Source organism: Gobius niger (genome assembly GCF_951799975.1).
Source record: "Gobius niger genome assembly, chromosome: 6".
Classification (NCBI taxonomy): Eukaryota; Metazoa; Chordata; class Actinopteri; order Gobiiformes; family Gobiidae; genus Gobius; species Gobius niger.
Window position 1 is genome coordinate 21,480,919 of NC_136857.1, and position 27,445 is coordinate 21,508,363.

At 42.0% G+C, this 27,445-nt stretch overlaps 2 protein-coding genes across 2 annotated transcripts in view; one reads left to right on the plus strand and one right to left on the minus strand.

The window, feature by feature from the left end:
- itpr3 (inositol 1,4,5-trisphosphate receptor, type 3) overlaps positions 1 to 15,795 on the minus strand; it is a 36,950-nt gene extending 21,155 nt beyond the window's left edge. Inside the window, exons 1-8 of the mRNA XM_079557667.1 lie at positions 15,418 to 15,795; positions 6,617 to 6,687; positions 4,761 to 4,882; positions 4,460 to 4,546; positions 1,085 to 1,247; positions 913 to 1,004; positions 742 to 825; positions 163 to 309 (exon numbers count right to left, since the gene is read on the minus strand). Of these exons, the coding sequence (XP_079413793.1) occupies positions 163 to 309; positions 742 to 825; positions 913 to 1,004; positions 1,085 to 1,247; positions 4,460 to 4,546; positions 4,761 to 4,882; positions 6,617 to 6,687; positions 15,418 to 15,509 (858 nt within the window). The 5' untranslated portion in view covers positions 15,510 to 15,795. The remainder of the gene's footprint in view (positions 1 to 162; positions 310 to 741; positions 826 to 912; positions 1,005 to 1,084; positions 1,248 to 4,459; positions 4,547 to 4,760; positions 4,883 to 6,616; positions 6,688 to 15,417) is intronic.
- A 4,405-nt stretch (positions 15,796 to 20,200) lies between these two features.
- On the plus strand, positions 20,201 to 23,685 carry gpr37l1b (G protein-coupled receptor 37 like 1b). Its single transcript, XM_079557609.1, has 4 exons — positions 20,201 to 21,313; positions 21,962 to 22,288; positions 22,889 to 23,245; positions 23,331 to 23,685. Exons 1-4 carry the CDS (start codon positions 20,723 to 20,725, stop codon positions 23,499 to 23,501), a joined length of 1,446 nt encoding a protein of 481 aa, XP_079413735.1. The 5' UTR covers positions 20,201 to 20,722; the 3' UTR covers positions 23,502 to 23,685.
- Positions 23,686 to 27,445: the final 3,760 nt, after the last annotated feature.

Consider the following 27,445-nt stretch of genomic DNA (forward strand, 5'->3'; position numbering starts at 1 on the left):
AGAGGATTCCCTGTTGACTCCTCTGACAGGAACTTAAGAGACCATTTCTAATTTAGAACCATGGCTCATGTACAGTGAGCCAGCGGTAAAATCCCATCCTGACCAAACTGAGAGACTGCATTTGTATCACAGTTAGACCCTGATTCAAACCCGATTTCATACCTCGACCTCCCACAGTGCGTTGGAGCTGGTGGCCGAGGTGGCTGACTGTCTGAGGGTGGTGCGCAGAAACACATGCAGTTTGCTCTTGTACTCGTCACAGGTGAGGAACTTCTCCTGCTCAGCGTGGAAGAGGCGAACAACATCCCCCTGGACAGAAGGAAAAAAGGTCAAATTTAATGCAAATAACCACAGCCCAATATCTACTGATTATGTTTATTAAAGGGATATTTCAAGACATATTTCATTGACATAGGGCCTCATTTCCTAGTTATCCAGAGTGTTGTTTTTAATTCTTAATTTTCTTAATTTTTAATTCATGCAGTCCTTATATTTGAAGAGTTAAGTGGTGCTAGGCTAGTGCTAGGCTAGCGCACGGTAACTAGAAGCCTGCATTAAAAACCTCTTCAAAATCATCGGGTAGTCCTTCAAACGTTGCAATATCTGATTTGTAGAAAGCTCCTTTGTGAATTCCTGGTGTAGCAATGCCGGCCACAGGTAAACAAACTACTGTAGATAATATTTTTAGAATACTGTGCAAACCGATGGGTCATGAATGTTAAAGTATATCGTCCAACTTACCCCTTTAAGGACCTCCTCTCTGTGGTCACTGAACATCATGAACAGGTTTATCTTCCAGCTCGTATTGCAGTTCACAGAGTTCACCTGTAGGGGGAGACAACACCTCATGAATATGTCACAGGTATACATACATTTCACCCAGGATGATCTATGTAGAATGTGCTCTTTTACCTCTTTACAGCCTGCATGGTCGGTCAGCTCATAGTTTGAGGCGTGCAGAGGTTGACCAGCATTTACTGGATTCAGAATCACTTTGTCTCCAACTACAACCTATCATACACACATTTACACTTAGTAGATGTTTATGTTGTAGCAGCAGAAACTGTAGCCGCTGCGGGAGTACTTGCATTATCTCCGGTGGCCCGAAGTTTCCAGAAAGGTTGTATGAAGTGCCAGGATCCCTCATTGCCAGTGCCGTCCAGCGTCACCCTCATGGCGTTCTTCTCCAGCAGGGCAGGCAAGCGCTTGTTCACAGTCAGGTACTTGTTACTCTTCATGTGTAACAACTGGAACACAAAGGTATTATAGACAACAATAAGCCAAAATGTTATGACAAGATTTTCTCTACAAACCCCGCTGACAGACATGGCAAAGTGAAGACTGCAGATTCTGTCTTAATCACACTATGACTTATAAAAGCTAAATTAGAGGCAAAGTATGTAATGTGAGCAAGAAAAAGCTGTAATGAGCTATTCGAATTTCGTTCCAGGGCGACCAGTATTCAAATCTGAGAGGCAATCTGTCACTGCCTCTCAACCAACAACTTTCTCACCCTTCCTGCGGTAATAAAACCGTTCCTTATTCTGAATACAACTCTGCCACAACAGATGAACAAGCGCACCTGTTTTTTCTTGCAAATTCATCACAGTCTCTTTCTGCTGAGGTCAAAGTGGCAAAGTCCCTCAGATTGAACAAACTATTCATGACCTCATTTACAAAGTCAAACCAAATAAAAGATGTTTGGCTATGAATTAACTGTGGATTAGAGGTGCATTACTCCTACTGGTGGGTCTTGTCAACTCTGAATGAATGTATGATGATAAAACAGAGAAAGTGTCTTGAACAAGAGGGATATGAATTACTGAAAGAGATTGTACATTGAGTTTTGTAGTGGAGGGTTCTGTTAAAGTATTGTCGTAAATAACTCATTCTTCTGTTTTTTTTCTAGTTTATGACCTCGTAAAATTTTAGCTCAAAGATAAGGAGAATTCCTGCAGTTTCTGAAGCCAGTATTTCATAGTACAACAAATGAAACCCATACATGCAACAGAGTGAACTCTTACAGAAGTGTGTGCAGAGTGACTGGAAGGAGAAGGGTGGGGTTTGTTGCTTAACCTATCACGGTCAACCAATGAGAGAACAGGGCACTGTATAAGCATCACAAACAGTTTTGATTGCTTAGCGGTGGCTGTACCACACGCTCTAGTATTACTGCATCATAGTAAGTGTACTGTGTCATTATTGGCAGATGCCTTCTGGATCAACCTAACCTCCTGCCAGACCTAAATGTAAAAGTGTAACAGCACAGATTCACATCATGTTATCAGATCTGGGGTTATTGCCGAGAACACAACTGCATTTGTCACTGTGAGTATTCAACATGGGTGCTCACAGTAGGCTTAGGTATGAAAATAGTCAAGACATTTCTATATTGAAAGGAACTAGGCGTGTCTTTACCCATGAGACCCACATGTGCACATATCTATACAATATAACCTATGTTTGTTCATACATGATGTATTGCCTGTGAAACGCCCTGTGTATCCAGTTCAGGTGTGTCCACTTGTGTCTTTGCATTAATGTATCCTATACCTCTGGTTTTCCCTTCCCCCCTTTGGTTCTAAGTTGATAAGATAGTGCACATGGCAAATAAACTGAATAAACTGAACTCAGCGTCTCTGAATGAGGTGTGTCCAGGTTTGTCCCTGACAGACTGCCAGCTGTGTGCTCCTCTGATTGACAGTTGTGTGTGTGTGTAAGTGTCTATCAGTGACAGATAAGAAAGTGTGTTCAAGGTGGGGCAAGGCTTTCCCTGTTTACACATGTCCCTGAGGTCTGTGCGCTGTGCACTAATACAGACTACACAGTCAAGAGGTCTACAGGCTGTGCAGAAAGTGACACAGCATACGAGATCTATGGCCTGTCACAAAAATATGATTTGCTGCACTTTCTTCAGACCATTGTTCCGCTGCTCTTGTGCCTCATGTGCTAAACTCCCTCACTTTCTCCAGTGAGTCACATTAGAAAAAAAAAAACAGTGGCGAAATCCATGGGAGCGTTTTTCAGAAGAATGTGCGGTATTCTGTGCAGATTCACTCAGATGGATTTGGTCCAAAAACAAAGAAAAAAAAATCTTTGCTAGTAAAAGGTTGAGCTCCCTGTTTAATCTGCAATTTAAGATGTTTTCTTTTTAGATCCAAATTTTACTTATATAAAAAAAGACAATGCTTTAAAAGTTATTTAACTTCTGATTTATATATTGTTGATGTGAGTAGTTCTGGTTTAGATTTATTGACCTGCTATATTTGAACAGGTTTAAATCTCACCTGGATTACACATGTTAAATTAGAATAGGTGAACTCAGATGGATCACCTGTCCACTCATAATCCCGGACACCTGCACTGGAGCAGCTCCTGGGGAGGGGTCACTGAACTGTGAGATCTGAAGTCGTCTGACGTATATCTGTGCAAACCTCTCCTCACAATAAATAGCACTGCACCTGACAGATTTAACCAGAGACACTGAAGAACGTGTCAAAAGCAAAGGTCAAATTCACTGAAGAACAGGCCAGTGAAGTCTATTTTAGCCTTAATGTTAACAACCTGTACGCACAACAAGATCCTGGCAACACACATGCTGTTCTCAGTCACAATAAAGACATGGCACAAGTCGTCTCTAAGTAGTTTTGCCACACAGCGCATGACAAATTGCTCATAAATTTCCTGCCAATTCACATTGTTCTTATTCCGAAGCTATGACTCATGATTGCCATCTTTGCGTTACAGAGATAATTATTATCATTCTTCGAGGTGAGGTCAGAGGTGGGAGGGGAGGTGACAGGTGATGTCAGAAGTCGTAGTGGTTTTAAATCAAACAGGAGCAGACAGCACAGACCCAAAGCTATCAGTTAGCATATATTAAACCAGATCACAATCAGGTGATCAGGGCTCCAGGCTCTGACACACTGAATACTGCTAAAGAGTAAGAACATGTTTACACTGGCTGGAGATATGTGTGACACAAACCAGATTCACCACAATGGTATCAGATCAGAACAATAAGGAAAAACAGATTGAGGAAGCTTTTAACATCTTAACCCCCACCTGAACCGGGCACAGTTTCTCCAGTTTGGATTGACCCGAAACTTAAAAGTAAAAAAAAAAGAAAACTGCGAAGAAAACAGGGATGAAAAGGCAGCAAAAAAGTGATAACACAAAGGCGAAAACACCACCAAAAAGCAATGATAAAAAGCAATGAAAAAGCAACAAAAGCGTGGCGAAAACATGACGCAGAGAGAGATTTGGGTAAGACCGAACTGGAGAAACTGTGATTGGTTCAGGCGGGGGTTAACGGGGTAATCTGCATTGCAATAATAATAATTAGACACTGTTTTTCTGATTATGGTTAATGCTTATTTACAGTGTTTCTGATGTGCCGGTTTAACAATAGTCTCCTGCTCAACTGCATTGTTCTGGATATTGACATTTACAGATTTACCTGAATAACGGTGCCGTATTTGACGACGTCTCCGTGAACTTTCTTGTTTTCCGTCTCATTCTGTTTCTGCTCCAGATTCGCCGCATGCTGCACAAAGCAAACTACCAATAAAACAACAACCAACAATCAAACCGGAGACAAACGTTTTTACAACTTCTGGATCCTTCCGACGGTAAACCAGTTTATCTAATAAAACCTGGGCACCTGCAGCAGATCGTGTCGCATCAGCGCTCATAGTAGCAGCAGGTTTTTGAAGTCATAGTGGAAATAATCGTCGTAATAGTAGTAGAAGTATCTGTACCTGTAGTTTTTGTAGTAGCACCACATCTCCGATTTTGTCCTTCTCGTGTTTGGCCTGCTTTGCTTTCCAGAACTGTTTTTGTGCTGAGTATCTGTTCATGGGACATACTTTGAACAGGCAGTCTGAAAGCACACGGACAGTAGTTTATTAGAACCATCACACGTCGACATACGCTCATGTGTTACGCTTTGAACAGGCCACAGAAGAAACAACAATGATGGATGTGATACTTTTTATAATGGGCAGTTTGAGGGAGGGAGTAGTGGACACAGGAGCAGAAGTTTGAGCAGGTGACGGAGCAGAGAGTAAATATTGGCTGTGGTTCAGATCCTGTTTGTTCTGTTCAAACATCTCTTTCCTCTATCATTAAACTATTATACTGTTTAACTGTTGCATTGATTAGGTGTCATTAGTGATTATACAGTTGTTTTAACACGCAATACTCATTTACTTCTAATAGAGTCATATTATTTTGGAAAAAACTCCTACTGGACTCTTACTTTCCCCTCTGGGCAAATATACATGGAAAAAACGACTATTTTGAAATCTGGAAATATGTAAAAAATAGTCATTTATGATTTGTACTTCGGATTACGTCAATACTAAAACAGTTACTCAAGCACTTTGTAATTATTGGGTCAGTACTTTGTATTTCTTCAGTAAAATGATAAAGCACTTCCTTGAATAAATATGCAAACTATTCTCGTCCCCACCCCTGCTTATCATAGGGCAGGGATGGAAGTATGAGTTTGACTGTTCATTGTATCAGTCATCAAGAAGAACCTCGTAAAATCACATTGTTTCGACGTGATGACAAACCAGGTTAGCGCGGAGTTTACTTTATGTGCTCCATTTACAAACTGGGTCTGAACTAGGTCTAAACCAGGTCCAGAGCAGGTCCGAAGCAGATGGACTGGACTCACTTCAGTCACTTCTTTATTCAGACCGGGTCATGTGATCCCCAGAGTCATGTGATCTCTTCAGGGGAAACAGGAATAAACTGCATCATATCAAATATTCAGTCAATAACTGGACTCAGTGGCTACACATGCTGACTGGTGGCTTTACTTCACCACGTGTTTATACTTGAGTGTGTATAATTGAAATCTGACTTTGTATTTGTAATTTGTAAGAAATAATAGAATAATAAGACTTTTTTCTAAAGTTGCAGATTTCAGTAACTAATCAGAATCACGTTGACCAATGAGACGAGCTTTCGCGTAAACCTCCCAGTCAGATGGATTTTTTGAACAATAAAACTTCTTCAGGGCTGGGTTGATGGTTTGGCAGCGACTGCTTTGTGACTGTGGAATGTAGAAACACCTTCGTATTGTCACCATGTGTCAGAGTTGTAAATTTCACCTGTCACCAACTCACCGTAACACACTGTGACCGACACAATATGAGGAGTGGCATCAAACAATCCTAAATAATCGAACTATCTCTACAGACTGACACATGGCACAGACTCTTAAAACAATATAATATTGTGATACTGCACAGAGCACACACAGGTGAACATAGGAAGATGGATTTTCTCTACAAACCCCGCTGACAGACATGGCAAAGATGATTCTTATGATTTTTCCCATTAATTCCCATACATTCCCATGTTGAAAATTGCCAGAATTTTGCAAACCCAGTGACCGCCCATCACTACATCCTGTGGGAGACAGAAGAAGCGCCATGGTTTGTGGCAAAATGGTGCTTTCAAGTCAAGAAAATTCAGCTGCTTCAACTGATTCAACAGTTGTATGTTCTATTTTTGCAGAATTGTGAGGTAGAAGTGAATAAACCCCCTCCCACCATCAGGAGTAAGTAAAGGAACAACTCTCAATCATTTGTTTTGTTTTTACCTCTGAATTTCTTGGGTGGATTGTCCAAGTCTCCAGCGTTGGGCTCCACCACACAGCGGTCGTCCACCAAACTGCAGCAAAAATACAAGCATTAAAATCAACAGGGGACAGGCAAAATGACCCACTGGCACCAAATACTCTATATCGTATTGCAAAAGTGCGATTAGATCTGTTAATACGTTCATAGTACACATTTTCATTTGTGTGAACACTGAAATATTCTGTGCAATACAAACACAGTAATCCAAGAATATTACACTTTGTACTGATTTCTTTGGACATGATAATCACAACCATCCAAACTGCACTTGATCTAGTTGCTGTTGATCTTGCCGTCCTAAGATCCACAAAATACAGTCTGTTAAAAACCTCACACTACAAGTCTTTTAATCTATTTCATCTTTATTGGTCAACTTGGTTTACTCATTCATTTTTATCGCTGCAATCCCACAATAATAATTTCTCTGTCACAGCACAGCTTCATGAAATTCCTTTTTATGGAAAAACCAGTGGCTGATTGTTAAGTTTGAGGCGCTGTCTCCAGAGTTCAGTGAAGGATGAAACGTTGTCTGCACAAAGAAACTGAAAAAGGTCATAAGTGTGGATCTGAGAGCGCAGGACCTGACCAAATAAAGTCCTGTAGGAGTCCACACTGAAAGGCTGAGAGCGTTTTTTAAAGATGGTGTGTTTCTGTGGCTTAGACCTATAACATTAACTGTACTACTGCCAGTTTTCATTTTGATGGTCACTGTCTTTTGACTAACATGGGATTTGTTCAACTTTTAGTCCATGAAATGTCATTCAACAAACTAGAAAATATGTTTAACCATATTGCATATTATGGAATGGAAGGTTGTTTGTAAAGCTCTTTTATACATGATACAAGTCGCCCAAAGCACTTCACACAGTGTAGGGGATTAGTTTAATTCACTCCACACACACTGGTGGTAAGCGACGTACTGTAGCCACAGTTTCCTCTGGGGTAGATTGCAAACATCCGCACCAACGGTCCCTGCGACCACCACCATTTATTCACACACACACAGCATTCATCCTGACCTATTCTACATGTTTTTAGTGGTGGGGGAAACTGGAGTACCAGGTGCAAAAATCTACGCAGGAAACTAGAAGCCGATCGATATATGGGATATATCGGCCGATCTAGCGCCGAAAAAGACGATATTTCCGTGACCGAAAATGATAGAGACTTTCCGTTTTTTGCATTGGAAAGAGCAAAGTCAACAAGTTCTCCCACAATTCCCTAGGCCTCAGGGGAGGTGAGCAACATTGCAATGCAAATTGGTTAGCTTCAAGCTTGTTAAACACTCTAAACCTCCGTCAATGTGGACATGCTGCATGTCATTTTGAAGTGCAGAATCTGGAGAATCGCTGAGTTAGTTTGAACCTCCACTATTGTATTTTCAATCGCCGTGCAAAATGCCGCGGCTAGTGACAATATGCTAATGCTAACGACGACTAAAGCTGGGACAGAAACTATGAATGGATCACCTAAAGTAATAAAATAAAATCGGTCAGGATTATATAGACCAGACATTTGGAAAAATCGGCCCAAAATATTGGTCAAAAATATTGGGCGAGCATATCGGCCTCGGCCTTAGAAAAACCCATATCGGTCGGCCTCTACAGAAAACACATGGAGAATGTGCAAACTCAACACTGTAAGACCCGTCCCGGGATCGAACCTTCTTGAAACGTGAGCGCTAACAAACCTCCCACATGTACTACATACTTATTCCAATTGTTGAATGGGGCTTTTATTGAAAATGTATTAAGAAAAAGATTAAGAATAAGACACAATGGATGTTTTGATCTTTTCCATCTCTCTGGTTCATTTTGTTTTATTTTCAAAAACATCTTGATAATCATAGTTTTTTTTAGCCGTCATCATTAACTACTTCTTTATTAGTTTTTGTTTAGTTTTTATGAGCAAACCTTTGGCTCCTTCCCCGTTTTGAAAAGTAGAAATGTTAGGTAACAGTTAAAAGCGTTGGTGGAGTAAAAGGAGAGATTCTTGTCCCTGTGGAGGAGCTTACTGGAGCGAAAATGGATTAACTTTAACCACAAACACTCTCTCCTGAGTCCTGGGCCTGTCTGTGTCTCGTGCTGCTGTCTCTGTCCCGCTCTCTTTCCTTTTATCGTATGACGCGGAGACCTTGAGGCATAAACTTGAGAAATGTTGCCCAATTTGTACCGAAAATAAGCACTAGCCACAGATTGTAAAATGCCTTCGAAATGTTTTTATGACAGACATAAATAGAGAGCATCCAACATATAACAGGTATAGGTGGATGCATTTTATATTTTGCATTTTTAAGTGTTTTTCAGCAGATTTGACATAAGGAAAACAAATGTGTGAGTGATTTCGTAGTTTCACCGAGACTTGCCGTGGAGTGTGAGTGTTTCTTGGAGGCACTGATTTCAGATTCAGGCTGATTTGCCTCTGATTTGAATCCAGAGATTTGATTTGAATGTATTCAAAGTGAGTGCAACAGCAGGAACCAGCACAGGATTATAATGGCCCTAATGTAGAGAGTTAGACTAAACTGTGGCTCATTCAACCATGAGCTTTAAACTTGTAATTATAATCAGAGGCAAGAGAATGTAATAAGGTCCAAGTCTATAATACAGATGTGGTGGACTAATAAGTAGCCTAAAGGAAAAGAAGGTGAAAATGCGGGTGATATGATGTCAATCGTTTCTAGGGACTCGAAGTATTGTACTACTATTATACTTTATTAACCTCTTACTTCCCGCCTTAACCGAGTGCACTCCAGTTCAGCTTTATCCAAATCCATAAGGTCCATAAGCCTATTCACCTTATTCCGGAGGCTCGCGTGGGCACCGCCATGAATTGTGCCCGCCCCTTTTCTCCTATCAGTTAACATGGGGCTGGAGAAGTCCAGATAAAATCAGTTACTACACGAAATCAAAGCCGTTATCAGGCCGCGCAGAGAAACGGTGCAGTGTTGATTTGTTGATGCAAATGAACATTGGACATTTTACACAAATCAATCGATTAAACATCAGATTTTCCCTCCTTCTCCACTTAATGAACGGGTTTCACACTCGACCGCAAGTGTCAGGACAACGGTAGTGCAGAGACAAAGCAAAAAGAGTCAAAAGTGGGCGGGGCAGAATAAGGTGAATAGGCCAGTGTAACGCCTCATTTGAAAGACCTACAAAACTCATCTAAATTGATCTTTTTCCTCACGTTGTCTCCATCGCTTTTGTGTTGGGTTTTCATCACATATTTCCCACATTTTCATTGCTTTTTGTCACTTTTTCATCAAGTCTTTGTTTTGTTTTTATCTTTATTTGAATTGGGAAAGTGCACATTAACCAACATGTGTTTTTTCAACATGTAAATGTGCCGGAGTTAGCCATATAGGCTAATTTTCATCCGTAGGCCCATGGCAGGTTGATGTCATGACAGATACAACAGGCACAAACATACACAGAGACACAAAAAGACAGAGAATGATGAATGACAACATATAGCTAAATATGTAAAAAAAAAAAAAAAAAGGTAAATTACCACAGATAAAAGATCAGAAAGGGACAATACACAAAACATCACAATCTTCCACACAGCAAGACATGTATCAGTGGTGGTAACTTTAGATCATGGTGTGTTCATGTCTGATTGTCCAAAAGCCACTTTTTCACAGAATTTCTAAAAGTGTGGAATGAGCTCCGGTTCCTCAATTCTGTTGGGATCAAGTTCCGGGAGTGAGCTGCACGTATTGAGAAGGCAGATTGTCCAAAAGAAGTGGGATTTTACAGTCTCCTCTGCTTGATGAGCGTGTGTTTGTATTTACATTCAGCTGTATAAACTCCTGTAATAGAGGCGGGGCAAGTCCGTTTAGGGTTTTGTAGACCATAATTACATCTGAATACGTTAAAGGTAAAGCTCTTTTGTCTCGTTTTCATTCTTGTTTTCGTCTTCTTTTTGTTGCTGTTTTGACGCTTCTTTCAAGCCGCTTTTAGACTTGGGTAAAGCCAAACTAGATAAAATGTGCTCGGTTCAGGTGGAGGTTAAGAGGTTAAGTTCGGTGCATGTTCTCAGACACCAATAACTGTGGCAGATGGACTTGGCAATCCAAGATCCAGGGCTGATCGGTCGGTCCCCCAGTGCTCGACCGAATTCAGCGACATTTGTAGGTCACCTTTGTTGTGCCATCCCAGACACAAACACAAACCACCAACTCCAAAACAAATTCGGAGTTAAAGCTCTAGGTTCTGCCATGTTTACATGTGCGGCATCACAAATCGAGACGGTAATTTGAGTTATTGTGAGCCGTGAGTTTTTTGTGGCAGGTTTTATTCAAATGGAGGCGATGCTCATTCAAATCTGAACCGCGTCAGGGCGCATGCTGTCCCTTTGTTACTGGCAGAGTGGTTCGCCCATCTCCTTCCTCTCAGTGAGGAAGCTGTGGGTTAGACTGTAGATCTCTGAGCCGAGCAGGTCCACCCCGTGTTACTGCGGCGGAAGCGGTAAGCTCGACCCCTGCGCTCGCTGGTTGGTCCCACTTCACAGAAACAACTCTTTCAAAAAAAACATAATGACTTGTTTTGAGCAGGCGCCTCTCGAGCACCATTAGAGATGAATGGAGGGAGACGCGGGACATGTCGGGACAGATGAGACAGCCGAGACATGGAACAGTCACAACTCTCGAGGCTGGACAAAGGGGTTACCACGGAAACGGAGAGGGGGGAGGGGCTACAGGTGAGGGTGGGGTGCGAGCGTGCCAGAGAGGGAACGACAACTAAATAACTTAAGTCCTTCGGGAGAATGGTCAGTGATTAGTTTGAAATGTTCCCTTTGTGAAACAAGAGGATGTTGAATGAAGTGGGTGCCACACATGTTCTACACAGATGTTCAACACAGATGTTTTGGGGATTTTTTTGGCATTCTTCAACCAAATATGTTATATTGGAGAAAAAGATTCACAACCTAATCATTTATTATAGCTACAATGTCCGTTATCATGAATTAAAATCAAATTGAAATCACCATTTGGACCTCCTTGTATAAATAAAGATTAAAAAAACATTTCAAAGCTTATAAGTTGCAAATCCAAAAGTCTACAATTCCTTTAGTGATGTAAGATTTCCTCTGATAATAATGACCACTAGCCCTGTCGCTCACACCCCTTCAATCATCTTTCAAAAGTTAGTGCTGCTCCTGGACAAGCAGTGTGATATTTTTGCCCTTATACCATTGTAGTTATAACCACACGCCAAATGAAAGAATGAATGAATGAAGGTTTATTCGGTTACAAAACATAAAACAAAATGTATGTACTGCAAATCTGAAAACAAAGCTAGCTGAAGACACCATGGCACTGACGGTTTCTGGTTGGGGTTCATGTTTGGTTGCTACTTCTCATAGTTTATTGGGAATTGGGCAGGACACATTCTCCCTCAGAGTGTTGATTTAAAGCTCTGGGAGAAAAGGCCAGTGCAAATGGAAATGAAGCTTCAGCGCAAATTCAATCTAGAAGAGCTACCTGCAGCCTCTCATTCGCTGAATCATCACCGGCAGCTCCTCACCAATCAACCAATCAACCAATCAACCAATCACAGCCCAATCTCAAGCCGCACCTTCGCGACAGCTAATCCCCGCAGCTGCTCATTCCTGCTTCAGCCATTCATTGCCCAGGATCCCCTTCTCAAGTTTCCTCGTCCATCACTCGGCCGCTTCCCAGCTGTGCTGCGCCCCTCCTCCGCTCCTCCTCGGCTCTGCTTGTCGTTGTCAACTGGTCTCATCCTCCACCACCAACAGTGTCCAGACTTCGTCAATCATTCATCATTGCCATGTATTTCATATCGTTAATTCAGTTTTCCTCCCGGGTCTGAGCCCAGTTCTTTTTACCGATGCATATGACTGAAAGTATTTTATCTGCACTCTCGCCTTTTACTGTAATTTATTAATTTTATGTTGATGTTTTTATTGATTCTATTTGTTTTCTTGTATTTATGCAACTGTGAAGCACTTTGAATTTTGCTCTACAAATAAACTTGCCTTGCCTAATGATTCATGTCCAATAAAACTCTCCTAAAGCCACTCTGTTTCTGTGAGTCTTTTCAGGTTGAATTGCTTTAATCTTGTCAAACTGAGACATTTTACTCAAATTTGCCTCATCGTATGTTCTGCTCATTAATTAAAGTTTGCTTGGGGGGATACGAATTCAAAGGCCGTCATATCACATTCCAGTAACAATACTGAAGAAGCATAAATTAATTAAGCAATAATAATATTTTTTCTTTTGGCTTGCAATAGTTTTTGTGATATATTGGTAATTCATGATAAACATTTGCCCGTGTTACTTAAAGTGCATTATGTACTTTTTATGTGACATTTGTGCTTGTTTGACCTTATAGTTACTTTACTTTCGATCCCGGTGATCTTTATGACGCTCCAGGATCAATTGTTTTGTAGGTTTTCTGGGTGAGAGGCTCCGTCAGCAGAGAAAACCTTCCTTTTTGATCCTGGAGCGTCATAGAGACGACTGTGATGGAAAGTAAAGGCGTCATACTCATACAGCCGCTGGGTCACTAAAGGTCAAATAAGCACTGTTTTCCCCCCCCCAATATAAAAAGTTGCATAATGCACCTTTAATGTCATTGATATTCTTTAAAACAACTTCAACATTTTTGCTCCAAATGAATGAGACTTCTTAAACAGTATTTTCCTGGTTATAGAGCCCTGTATCTGATCTAATCTGTCCACACCACACTTCCTCAGAATGAACTTTAGCAACATCTAACACAGTAGTCCTGCTATAATTACAACATGCCACCTCTACAACAGTAAGGTCTGTATCGGTTTCATTGCTGACATAGGTAAACTAACAGTGACGGAATAATTGTTATCTGGAATATACGGAGACTACTAAACATTCAGACAGAGCAGGAATTACATTGATCATTGTAAACACGTACCGTACTCAAATAAAAATACTAAGATTCAAAAGATCTCATCTTGATTTAAGGGGAGACACTACAGGCAAAACTACATTTTTCAGTTTTCAGGTTTTGGGCCAAATTGTTCTCTGAATATACAAGCTTTCACCCGGAAACAGAAAACATGCCTAATCTTCACAAAAACATGTTTAAATATTGCGCTGATTCAATTTTCCCCCATAGACTTATATGGGACAATGCAATTTCAAGGGCCTTTTTCTCAAAACACATTTTTCTGTCATTGCGGCGACACTATGTCCACGTCAGTCAGACCTAAAGACTTCACATTTTCCAGCCTTGGACTGAACAATATTTGGAAGATTTTTTCAGAGGGATTTTTTATTATTTAATCCCTAAACCCCATTTATTGAGTTTTGAATGTCAAAAAATAAGGCAAAAAAAACAGCTTATTTTAAAACTAAACAAGAAATCCTAAATCCCCTCTGAGAAAGTCTTGGTAGCTCATTTATCAATAAAATGAAACCATAAATTTGAATGTAGCTCTATCCATTATTCAGATTTCGTTGCTGAAAAGATGGGAAATTTGGGGCATTTTTAGGCATGAAAAACCTTGTTCTTATATGAAAAGATAAAATGACAGAAAACTTGCAATGTATTTTTTTCTCACATTTATGCCAGTGATCCACAGCAAAAGTTTCAAATTGATATCGCCTTAATGAACACCAGCACTGACCAGAACAGGCGAGGGCTCTGCTGTTTGAACGCCGATTTTGTACATTCTTTTGTAATGGTCGCAATTAGAAATCCCCGACGACAGTGATCATTTTGGTTTTTAAAAATCCTTTGAAATAAATACATGGAAATTTGTCTCAACGCTCTACTTTGCACCTTTATAGTCATATTCTGAATGGCATGGATTAGATGATCGGTTCATACATTACTGTCTTCACTCAAATGTTAAGGCCCGTGTTTAACATGTGCATCGTGAACCGATTGAATATTGATTTTAAAACACAAATCGCTAAAATAATCGTGATGCTTGTTTGCCAGGGAAACCGCAAGTGGACCCCCTGCCCCGGTGCCCCCCCCCCCCCCCCCCCACCATCATGAAAGAATAATAAATGCAGGATAATTAAAATGTGTGTTTGTTTGGACAGCCTCCTGAGCAGTCTGCATGTGAACTCTATGTAGTTTTTCCATTGGGAGAAAGTGTAGTTAATTAATACTAAGGTGTTCCCCATTAAAGACAGAGATAAGAGCCATAAACCTCATAGTTTACACAGACTCACGCCGGACAGCAGAAAACGTCTACTGTGGGCATGAGTCGGGGCCCATTCATAAGGAAACAGGATCACTTTGCTAAATTATTGCTTGTTTCAATTGTGTTGCACATGGGATGATTTCTTTCTTTCCACGAGCCACACAAAGGAGCAGAAAAGAAAAGTAAGTAATAAAACCGTGGGGCTTTCTTCATAGATGCAAATAAAGAAAATAAAACTGCAATAGTTATTATAATTCTGATGGAGTCATTTATAAGTCCCTCATGTGTGAAGTCGTGGACATAAAGCCAAATGAACATATTATAAAGGCAATATATTTGAGGAGTACATAAAGCCAACTCTCTTATTTCAAAAATATGAAAGATAAGTGAAATCACACTAAACCAGCAGATGATCAGAATATGTAAAGTGCTTTACTGTGTTACTGTACGGGCATGGCCAAAGTATTGTTTGTATATGGAGTAAAAGAGAGCCAAACTCCTTGCAAACACATTAGATCCAATGACAAGCCAAGTCTCTCAGGTCTGAACCAAAATCTCTTAAGCAGATGCCCGGGTCTGGTTTGGATCTTACCCCAAAGTGCTGATGAACCCATTGACGGAGCCCTCCGCGAACAGAGACACGATGTCTCCGATGTGGAGAAAGCTGGAGGCGGACTCGGACATCCTGCTGGCCGGGGCAGGTGGTCCACAGGTGGGCTCAGGTCCGGGCCATTCCGGTGCACAGCGTCAGTCTCAAAAATACGCGAAGAAGATTGCGTAGTCCGTAAACGCGCGGCTTGTAGTCCTTCAGATGCGCTCCCAAAGTTCTGCAGAGCGTCCCAACGTGCGCCCAGTGTTGTGCGTCTTGTCCGGAGCGGAGCACAGGTCAGGGGGAGTGTGGGGTGCGCGCTCTCGTCCAGAGGTCGGCGAAAACGGAGCGTGTGCATGTAGGGAGCGCGCTTACAGCGTTGGGTTAAAATGAACAAACTTTAGAGAGAGAAAAGCCGGAAGTGGAACAAGTGCTAGAAAAGGCGGATCCTCACACGCCTTAAGAAAAACACGAGGAGGAAGTAGTACAGTGGGGACTAGTTTAGCTGAAGGTTCGGTCCTGGACCTGTTTCAGAACCTGAACTAGGTCTGGGAGCTGCTCTGGTTTAGATTTACCTGGTTTAAATGTTTAAACAGAATAATGTTTATGCCTTGGTTTCCTTGGTTTATTTCTCAATAAGTTATTTTCTATTGTTCATAAGTACATATACATTTTAGCTGATATAATACTGTATTAGTCCCTGCACTCTCCTCGGTCTCTGCAGGTATATATTCAATTATGAACATGACGAGGATTAGAAACAATGTCAGGAACATTCAGCTCGGACCAGAGACAGCAGCAGCAGCAGCAGCAGCAGCTTCAGGACGCCATACAGCTCATTTATTTCATACTTTTCAAAATTCATATTTCATTATTCAAAATGTGTGATTTATTTTTTTATTTTACCTTTTTTTCCTACTCTGACATGTCTTGGACTTTGCACTGTGAAATAGTGGTAGAATCTGTTATAATAAGTATAGCTTATTGTTTGCTGTTCTAATGTGTGTAATAGGCGTGTGATAAATGTGGTCGTCCACATGTACAAGATTGATGTTGATCTGTAGCTTCTGTGTTGTTTCATTCAGTGCCTAAACAGTGAGCACCGGCTGCAGGCGTCTAGCACAAAGACGGGGAACTGGAAGAACTGACTGCACTGGAAAATCATCCTGACATTCTGCTGCTATTGTCTCCAAGATGTGCAGCTCCACTTCTCCTACTACTACAGGCTACCTCAGCTGTCAATCATTATACACGTGAGTGACAAACTACCATTGTTACGTCAGTCACTACATGGTCACTATATGGTCTTATTATTTAAAACACAAACACTACAGAGGATAGCATCTCATAGATACACTTGTACATCTGTGTACTGGAGTAATAACACACAGTCACAACCAAACCCCCCAAAGAAATCATGCTCTTCAGGGTGGGCCATGATCCATTCAAACCTTTTTTTGTAAAGTTCTATGCTCTAACATCTGCTGTTTTTCCCATTCTTTCTATTGTTCAGTCTACGTCATGCTCTGAGGGACAAGCACATTTAACAAACCACAGAAAAGTGTGCTCACTCAGAAGATTTCTCCAAAGTAATGATTGTAGTATTGCTTTGTCCATATTATATAAATTAAGAAAGACACAGTTACTTTTGTAGACTACATGACCACGAGGCACTACAAATATTATTGTGTGTGTGTCATACATCATCTACCCCCATATAAAAAACAACATGTTACTACTGAGCCTATTTTATTGCTGTAGTGTTTCAGCGCCTTTTAATAATCCAAATGTCTCTCATTCTTTGCTACTTTCCTGCATTTTTCCCCAGCCCCTCGCCATACAGTGATATTTATTTATTCAGGACATAAATGTATTTACTATCTCCTCACAGTCCCGTCTCAAGCTCATAGTAGCTTGCGTAGCACCACCAGAGCACATTATCCAAAATAATGCACCCTCTTTTCCTCCTTCTCCTTCTAGGGGCTTAAGGTGGATTCCTGAGGCCTCTTTTGTATGTAGACCAGGTTCAGTCTCTAGTCCAAGTCTGGTCCTTCCTCCTTCCTTCCTCCATATATTTCCCTCTCTTTGTGCCGGTGCGTGATTGGTTGATTCCTCAGCGTCACCACGGTAACCAGTCAGCTGTTCACCCATCGTTGTAGAAGCTAAACAAAAAGAACAAAACCTTACATCAGTCTGGATGACAGGACCAAGGAGAGAGTGTGGCCTTTCACTTATTCCCTTCTCAGTCAGGCTCCAGCATACAGTACCGCTACAGAAGGTGCTTGAGATGTTTGGCGGCCTCTGGTGGTGCTTGGCATATTTCAGGATCTCCACAGGCTTATGCACTGTATTAAAGCAGTACTAAGTAACGTGTTTACCTTAATAAATCCTTTTCGTAGTCCCTGTGGGGGTAATACAAGTGTTTATGGGATGATTGGAGGGTCTTTCATCTCCCCCTGGTGTCTCTGACCAGAAAACCATGTTTGCAACTTGACTGCCACCGGTCCGGAGAAAGCAATACACACTAATGTAATCACAAGAAGAGGCTAACATGCTAACGGGCAAAGCTAACTGCGGGCTAACGTCACTTTAAACAGTTTTTACAGCCAAGTTTGAGTGAAAAAAAATATTTCCATTGTATACTTGGATGCACAGTAACCCCCTCTCCCTTCGCCTTTCCTGTCAGCGTAGTATTTACTCTCCAAGACAATTAATAAGTTAAAAAATCGTAACTTGCTACTACACCTGCAGTTGCACTAATGGCCTCTAGGGGGAAGAGTTACTTAGTACTGCTTTAACATTAGATCTGAGTTAAGCTTCATCGACCAAAGTGAAGAGAATTTGCGGAGATTCGTGCATTAAGTCATGTTATTTGTACATGCTAACTTTTAATGCTATTTACATGGAATATTTTGCAAAGAGTTGTAGTATATAAAGAACACAGCTCACCTTGCTCAATCTCTGGTTTGTGGGTGTCAGGGTCACATTCTGTAGAGGTCATACATAGAATAATATGTTCAAATAGATCGTGTGTTTTTCCTGCGGATGACTGATGGATCATGAAGCTCACCGTTCAGGCAGAGACAGCTGTAAAAACACACACCAGAACTAAAAATAAAACAGACAGGAGCCGAGCTGGCGCAACATCATTTTGGACAGCTCATGAAGTGATAAGATGTTGTTTGAATGTGGACTGGACAGAAGAGGATAGTGCAGAAGGATGCTGAGGTTGTGTTGGACAGATGACAGAAAGCTACCACGTCTTTCACAAACAAAGTGTGTTTTGCAGATATTCGTTTCGTTTGATGGAGCATGGTCAGTGGAATGTGAGGCCCTGCGTGTGCACCTTGTCTGCTTAGAACTTCAGCTCCCTAGCCCTGTTTCTCTCTCCCCTCTGCCCCCTGAGTCTCTCCTGTCTCCACATACACCCGTTCATGTGAATCTTTCTGAGTTTCCGTCCCTTTTATGGCACACCTCGGAGTGAGGATAAATTTAGTCGCAGAGTCCACAAACCGCTGCCTTTCTCAACCGCGCACGGACAACCTTAATTTGTCTCCATCTCAAATTGCGAAAGCCACGCACCAGATAAGAGTGTGAGAGAGCACCATGGAGCAGCAGTGAGGAACGGGAAGTTGAAATTATCTTTGCAAAATGTTGAAATAATGAAGAAACAATTGTCAGTTTGTAAAAATAGTTCTCAATTCCTCATTCTGCAAATCCCCCTGTCCTAAGGTCAAGAGTATCATGACCCCTGACAGATCACAAAATCCAGATCCCCAACAATGTTTAGAGATATAGTTAAAAGACTCTGCCATTTCTCTGCATTTTCTATGAATCGATGACTGTGGGTTAAATACTAAGTCTAACGTGTATTAAACAGGTTTCAGGGCCCCGCTTTGGGAATCACTGCTGTTAATGAATATTTCTGGCTCAATGATGAAAATAGGAAAAAAATGAATGAGCATCTATATCACCTTAAACTTATCTTGATGAAAGTGTGTTGTGCAGTCCCCTTTGTGTCCAGCAGAGGGCTGTGTTTCCATAAAAAAACATGCTTGGCTCCTCTGCTCGTTAATTTTCTGCTCAAAGGGGGCCAAACTGAGACAAAAGATGCCTCCTCCTTTCCTTCACTCACTTCCTTTTCCGATCAATTCTTCCTTTTCGTTTCCTTTCTTCGTTTCTGGGTTGAAATTCTCACCTCGGCCCCTCCCTGTGGGATTCTCACTTTGACTCTAGTAAAGTCTCCTCGGTCAATCTACTTTTAGGCTGATACTTTTACACTATCTTTATTTTAGAAACTACTACACGTCTAATTGGGCTGTAAGGCTGTATTTTGGCAAAGGGTCTGGAGTGAACTGTTAATTCTACCATCACCAATGATCACGACTTCATGTACAATTACGAACACTATTTGAAAAAAATCTTTATGTGAATTATGCTCAGTTATGTTGCACCTACAGGTGACAAAACTACAAAATCCTGTAATTTCAATGGTTCACAGTGGCATGAAAGTACAAGTGTGTGGTTGTCAATAAAAAACTAATCGGCCTACATTTAAAATATAAAAAAAAACATTTAATTTACCTATTTATTTTATACCAATTCAGACGAAAGACAAAAGCAGTTTGGGAAGGTCTTGTCCCTCATTAAAGCCCCAGAGCTGCTTTTGGAGGGCTCTCTGTTCTCTGTGTTCCCGCAAGCACATGAGAGTCCATGCGCGTGCGTCGGCCTGTGTATGTGTGTGTACGTGCGCATCTTGAGAGAGTGCAAGTTTTCACAAAGCGCCCATCGAGCCGTGCGCTGAGAGCCCCCAATTCCCACAGTCCCCTCCTCAGAGAGAGCTCCAGCACAGACCCCAGTCTGCAAGCAGCCTCTGCCCACAAACAGCAGCTCTATCTGGGACACGGGCTGGACAGACACCCCTTCAGCCTCTGGAGCACCAGGACTCAGCGAACTGGGCAGCGCTCACCCAATGTGATCGGATTAAGATTTTATTGAGGAATTATTTCAGTCACAATCTACTTTTGAACCAAATTTGTGGATTTAATACTTTCTTCAAGAAGCCAGATCAGGATTTTGATCGTGCGGTGTAAAAGTTGTCTTTCTGGAGTGTTTTCCTTCTCACTGAAACCTTTTGGAATCTATCACTGCCATATTAAAAACTTTCAAGGGGCACTTTCTTGTGGACACTAAACTGTAGACTGTAACCTTATTTTGAAAATGTTTAAGTAACATAAACATCTCCATTCACATTTTTTTCATTCGGTGCAATCATTTTCAGATTTTTAGTTAATTTGTATATTGAATAATGGCTCAGTCATTAGTGTCCTGGCCGTACTTTTTTGTTCTGCTCCTTGTTTATGAAGCCCATAGTGCTTCAGACTTGACCGGAGCTTCTTCTCGGGTCGATCTTGACCAGGTCTGGGGCGGGCAGACCCAGGAGAACCCACTCTCCGAGATGTTAGACCTGGACCTGGTTAAACCTCGCCGTCTGGTCCGAGGGGCGGAGGATGAGGATCAGCAGTCGGCCTTCGGTCAATCCTTGGAAAATGATTCGGTGACCGTCTCTGCCTCCAACCTGAGCGTGCTGAACGAGTCCACCCCAGAGCCGGGCTTCAGGAACCCGCTGTACCCGTTAGGGGAGGGGTCCATCCTGGGCTGGGCCGTGCTGGTGCTGGGGGGAGTGGTCTTTGTGCTGGGGGTTGGGGGGAACATGGTCGTGATGTGTGTGGTGTGGAATAACTACTACATGCGGTCTGCGTGGAACTGCCTGCTCGCCAGCGTCTGCCTCTGGGACTTCCTGGTTCTGGTCCTGTGTCTCCCAGTCATTGTGCTTAACCAGCTCTCTGATCGAAGGATCCTCCCCGACATCACCTGCCGCATGGTGCCATATATGGAGGTGGGTGGGGTACACAGTCATTAAAGCTCCTACACTCTCAAAACAGACCTTGAACTGTATTGTTTATGGCCATCTTGCCCTTTTGACGTTTTGTTGAGAGGGCACCACCATTATCCTATTCTTCAGTTGTTGTTCTTGTGTGTTTCTGCCATGACACTATCAATCACATGCCTAGTGCTCTGGAGTAGCTTCGCAAAACAAACAAAACCTGAATCTGAGCATCTGACAGGATCTGGTGATCCGGTGACACCACACAAACCAATGCTGTAGAGTCTGGTTTCAATCTAAAATTGTGCGTTGAGACCCAGACATTCCCTCTGTGGAGGCCGTACCTGTGGGTTCAGTTTTGATGAGTGTCACATAACCCACTAACTTAAAGGTCTACCAACAGTACTCACTGTTTTGTGTGTATGTGCTTGTTGGTGGTCAGGAACATGCAGCCACAGTGATGTCTCTGGACAGCTGTGGTTGTTCTCAGGAAGGAAGGGAGAATGTATCAAATGACTCAGAGAGAGCAAAGTCCTGCAACAGTCCTGATACAAGGCTCATCACCACAGCAACACCTTGTAATTTGTAGTCAATCGTCATATAATGTGTAACGTCTAAGCTCTCCACTAGTCCTCCAGTGTTGTCTCTGTCCCCTTACAGGTGGTGTCTCTGGGGTTGTCCTCCTTCACACTCTGTGTTTTGGGGATCGGTCGTTTCCATGCTGCCACCTCCTCGCCTGCATCTGATACATCAGACCGATCATGCGACGCAGGTCGAGTGGAGGGTTGCAAATCTGTTCTGTTGAAGCTAACGTTTGTGTGGCTAACAGCGCTAATGTTAGCCTCTCCAGAGCTGTTCCTTTGGGAGTCCAGCCCCTTGACTCCAGTCGATGGACGACTAGTCGATACCTGCATCATCACAACATCGTCTCCTCTGACGCTGCTCCTCCCAGACTCCCTGCATTCACTGTTGCTCCGATACCAGCAGGTGAGTTAACAGATGAGTTGAGTGGCTATGCTTTTATCTAGACATTTAGATACCGAATCAGTCACCCATTCACTCCTACAAACACACAGTCACCACTAGCATACGTGAGCTCTGGAGGCAAGTCGGGTCACGCATAGAACTAGCAGTACATGGGATCGAGCCCACATTCCCCGAGTTATATAACTGTTAGAGGACAGTTTTGAACCAACCTGCAAACCCACAAGAGACAGGTGACTTTCCTCGTCGGGCACACTTCTTCCAGTTGTGTGAGATCCTGTGGCATTCCCATGAGCTTCGAGAGGCCAGCGTGTCGTAACTCATCTCTGGGGCCTCCTACCAGTGTGCCAAGCCATCTCAACAAGACAAATCTCAACACAGAGGAGCAGCAGCTCTACTCTGAGCACCACTCTGGTAACTGAGCTCCCTGCCCTTTCTCTACATTTACTTCAACTTCTGCTTGATCTTGTCCTTTTGGATATTACCCAGAGAGCATGGCCATAGGTGAGAGTAGGAACACAGACTGACTGGTAATCATTTTGATAACCCCCTATATCATTTGTCCGAAGTGCACCTGTTACCGTCTTTCCTCTTCTCTCCTAGATGCGTTTATGGTGGTGTTTTGGATGTTACTTCCTTCTGCCGGTGCTCTTCACCGTCTTGTGTCAGATGGCGAGTCGTAACGTCACTCCGTCACCCAGTCAGAAGTCTCCTCTGCGTCATGACGACACCGCGTCCAATCAGCGCAGGGCTCTGGAGCGACAGAGGAATGGCGCCCTCTTGTGTGTGTGTGTGGTGTACGCTCTGTGCACGGGGCCTGAACACGTGACCAACATCGCTGTGACCACAGCTCACATCGCAGTCACCCCAGAGATCACATCCCTGCTTGCCCTCTTGTATCACTTCCTGCTGTTCGTAAAGGCAGCTGTGTCTCCCCTGCTGCTGCTCTGCCTCTGCAAGGTTTGTTCACCTTACATCAATTGTTTTTATTACTATTGTTCAGGTAGTGTGTCGGATTCTGATCTGGTTTCTGTCTCGTGTCCAGTCTTTGGGTCAGGCGTTTATGGACTGCTGTTGCTGCTGTTGCTCTGAGTGCCAGCCAATCACGTCGCAGGGATCCCCAGGCCCTGCCCATGTCAAACTCAAGTCCAACGAGACGTCAATCTTCTTTGACAAAACCAAGGACACATCGGCCATCTTGTCCATCTCCAGTTGAAGACTCCGCCCTCTTTGTCCAGTGCACAGATCCCTTTAACAGCCATTGTTTTATTGTTGTGTTTTTTTGTTTCTCTCTGATTTCTGTTCCTTCATAGATTCAAGACTGTTTTATGACACTGTGAATTTGTTATTGAAGTTTACTGTAAAAGGGCGTCCACTTTGAGACCAAGTGTAGTATACCAGTTCATTCATCTCAAGTACAGTACTTCTTGATTGTTCCTCCATAAGATCTTTTGAGAAAACATTTAGCCAAAAGTGGTGCAAACTGTAAATAAGTCAGAACCAATTTTCAGCTGGTGGAGTTTTGTTTGTTTTAGATTATCTAAAGAACTCATTCAAAATGATTATTGCAAAGGAAAATGTCATTTGGAGGCAATTGTACTTATTTGGCTAAATTTCATTAAAAAAATGTTTGCTACAGTAAGTTGGAGCTTATAAAAAGAAAAATCTGTCTCGAATGTGGGCGCTCTGTGAGTTTGTAAGATATTTTTTGTTTGTGTTTACTCTTAAAACGATATTTAACTGTAGTTTAACAGCGGAGCTAATGCTGTACTTGCACAAACTGAAGAACATGTGAAAGATCTGCAGGATGTCCCGGGAGGTCAATCAGGAAAAGATAAAGAGATGGTGGAAATGGTTGAGTTCAAATGTGGTGAAAAAGCTGTGCCAGAGCGGTCTCTAATCACGCAAGATTTTGAGCAAGCTCCTTATATCCTGTATTTATCATTTTACTTTTTTCTTTGGTTGGAGAGTTCTCTTTTGTAACAGTGGGTTAAAGCCTACTTCACTTTAGCCAGGACTGTTTCATGGATTACTTCAACCTGGGACTAAACCAGGACCAATTCCAGGACCATGTCTGACCCTAAGACTGTACCAGGATTGGACTAACTCTGCCACGGTGGATCAAAGCGGTATGGGCACCTCAGAGTGGGGATTAGGAGCGAGCGAAGCATGCTGGGAAACATTAATGTTCATCTAATCAGAGGAGATTATAGAAATGTTAATATTGTAGCACTTTAACTGAAGCTAACTGACCTCAGACTGTGGACAATTAGAGATTTATGTCACAAGATGTTTCACAATAAAATAAACTGTGTTGATATGAAAATTAAGTCTGGATGTCTTATGCAAGAGAAATGTATTTGCAAGTATTTCACTGCATTTGCAAGTCAAAACATACAGTGCCTGAGATTCATGGCTATACTTCAGAGATGGTGCGTTACCATACAGCATGACCCCAAATTATTGTAGTTTATTACTCTACAACACAAACCAGGTCTACCACAACCACACCAGACCAACAGGAGTGAACCTTTGGAAACAGAAACGCTGCAGAGCTGATCAAAGTGGCTGCAGTAAAACTTTTGAGTTGGTTTGGAGCTGCTTTGAATATTAACATCTTCTTCACTGTCACATCACCAGGGCAACGGCTGTGACCTCTGGCCCGGTTGCTACAGAGACACAGAGAGGGGCTGATGGGAAATGGAGTTTGGATGTGATCCAGGACTGAACATGGACTTTCACAGTCCTGAATCAGGACTGGACGATTACCAAAGACTCTTAACAAGCTCTAAAGAAGGGCCACCAGGACAGAACCAAGGGTCAAGTTTTTCCACTGATGCAGACAGAGTTTAGGATAACCCCAAAGTAACTAACCACTGAGCCGCTCCATCTGTTAAAGTTGGTTTATATGGTATGTTTCTGCTATTATTCCCCTTTCCTTGTTAGTGCTATTTTGTTCTACCCCAATAAGTTATTTTATGCCAGGCCTGAACCCCTGGTCTCCTCTCTTATCCCGTCTCACTCCCCTCCTCTGTCCTCTTTCCACTCCTGACCCCCTCTGCTGGTGAATAAACCCAAACGCGATGTGAATGACAGTGAGCTGCACACAAAGCGTCTCTGTTCTCGTCTCCACAGAAACTCTGCGCGCTTCGGGAAACGGCTTTGTCTCCTGCTCCACACACCACTGACAAAAACACGGGGGGAAAAACTCGGAAAACTCTCAACTCCAGACCAAGGCAGATAGAGAGAGGGAGAGAGAGAGAGAGAGAGAGACAGAGAGAGAGAGAGAGAGAGAGAGACAGAGAGAGAGAGAGAGAGAGAGAGACAGAGAGAGAGAGAGACAGAGAGAGAGAGAGCAGACAGGGGAGAGTGTGAGAAGCTCGGGGCCCAGTGACTTAACCTTTAGAGAGAACAGGAATTGAACCTGCTGAAGAGATCAGAGAATGGATTTAGAGAGCGGAGCCTGGGAAGAGACAGCGCTAGAGAGATACCAATGAAACCCTATTAATAGGACTGGGATAAAATATGAGGTTGGATCACAAAACTTGTGCTGCACTACCAAGTATCGATACTTTATGAAGTATCGCCAAACTTTCGATACTTGTGTTTGGGGGGTATTTTTTTTATTTCTTTTTTTACATTTTTTTATCACACACTCCTTTGCACTTTTCAATCAAACACTTTAAATGTCAAATGGCATTTGGTTTATACACTTTGGACACATGACTTTTTACACATTTTTGGTAAACATACAGCTTATCAGAACTAGCATCAGTGGTGGAAAGTAAAAAGTACAAGTACAGGTAAAAAGTACTAATTATAGGTACTTTTACATTACTTAAGCAGGCTACATTTTATGATGCTTACTTTTTACTTTTACTTCACTATATTTTAGAGCCATCTGTACTTTCTACAGATACAGGCTGTAGAAAGCCTGTATCTGTAGTGGAGTACAATTTAGAAAATGTACTCCACTACATGTTTTAAATTGGATTAAAAGTAAAAGTATTTTATTTTCAAAGTAACCTTTTGGGTTTGTTTGTTTTTACGGTTTACTCATTTAGACCGTATTGATTCAAATGATTAAAACGTTTACTTTTTACTTAGAAAGTACATTTTACAATGCATACTTTTATACTTTTACTGAAGTAAATTTGATCAGATTATTTTACTTTTACTTAAGTACATTTTTGGTCCTGTATCTGCACTTTTACTTAAGTACATTTGTGGTCCTGTATCTGCACTTTTACTTAAGTACATTTGTGGTCCTGTATCTGCACTTTTACTTAAGTACATTTTTGGTCCTGTATCTGCACTTTTACTTAAGTAAGAATATTGAGTACTTCTTCCAGCACTGCTCAGACTATTGTATCGCAATATGGCTTCCCCCCTGAGTATACCAGGCAACATTAACATACATACACTCTAAAAAACAACCCTCCTATGTAAAGCAATCAGATTTCCCCCCCCCCCCCTCCCTCCCAAATACTGTGTTATACTAGTGTTCAAAGCAATTTAGCCTGGAACAAACAAAAAACACAACTTGGAACTTTGGTGAACTGGCGCCCTCTTGTGGTCATTATGTTTGTCCGAAGGTCAATTATTCTTTTCTTTTTTCTTTTTCCTTCCTTCCTTTTTTTTTTTTTTTTTTTACATACACTGAAAGTTGTTAGTTGCAGTCCAGACTCAATCCTAATTGTCCTAATGTATTTGTGACATTCTAGTTCTCCACAGTACAACAAATACTAGTCGCTTTTCTCTATTGATCATGTGTTTTATAATTAGAGCCTACATGCACAGCACGTAAAGAACCTCCAATCCCCCGCGAATGTCTGCTTTTAAACTACTCAGAAGGGCAAAACACATTTTAATCCGATCCACTTGATCGGCACAATTTCTATTATTTTCACTAGAGGGCAGTATTTTCCTCAGCTGTCTGCTTATTTACGAGCCCCACCCAAACCGGAAACTGTCCTTTTACTCAATAAAACGATTAAAATGTAACTAATACAACGCCTTACCGCCAATTTCAATTGCTAATGTAGCGTTCAATGTACAAGTCCTGTAAAAGCAAATTATATAGTTTGCAAAAAAGGTACTTCTTTAAATAAATAACTATTTTATGTTGAAATGACGGTTGCCACCGGAAACGGCGCGCGC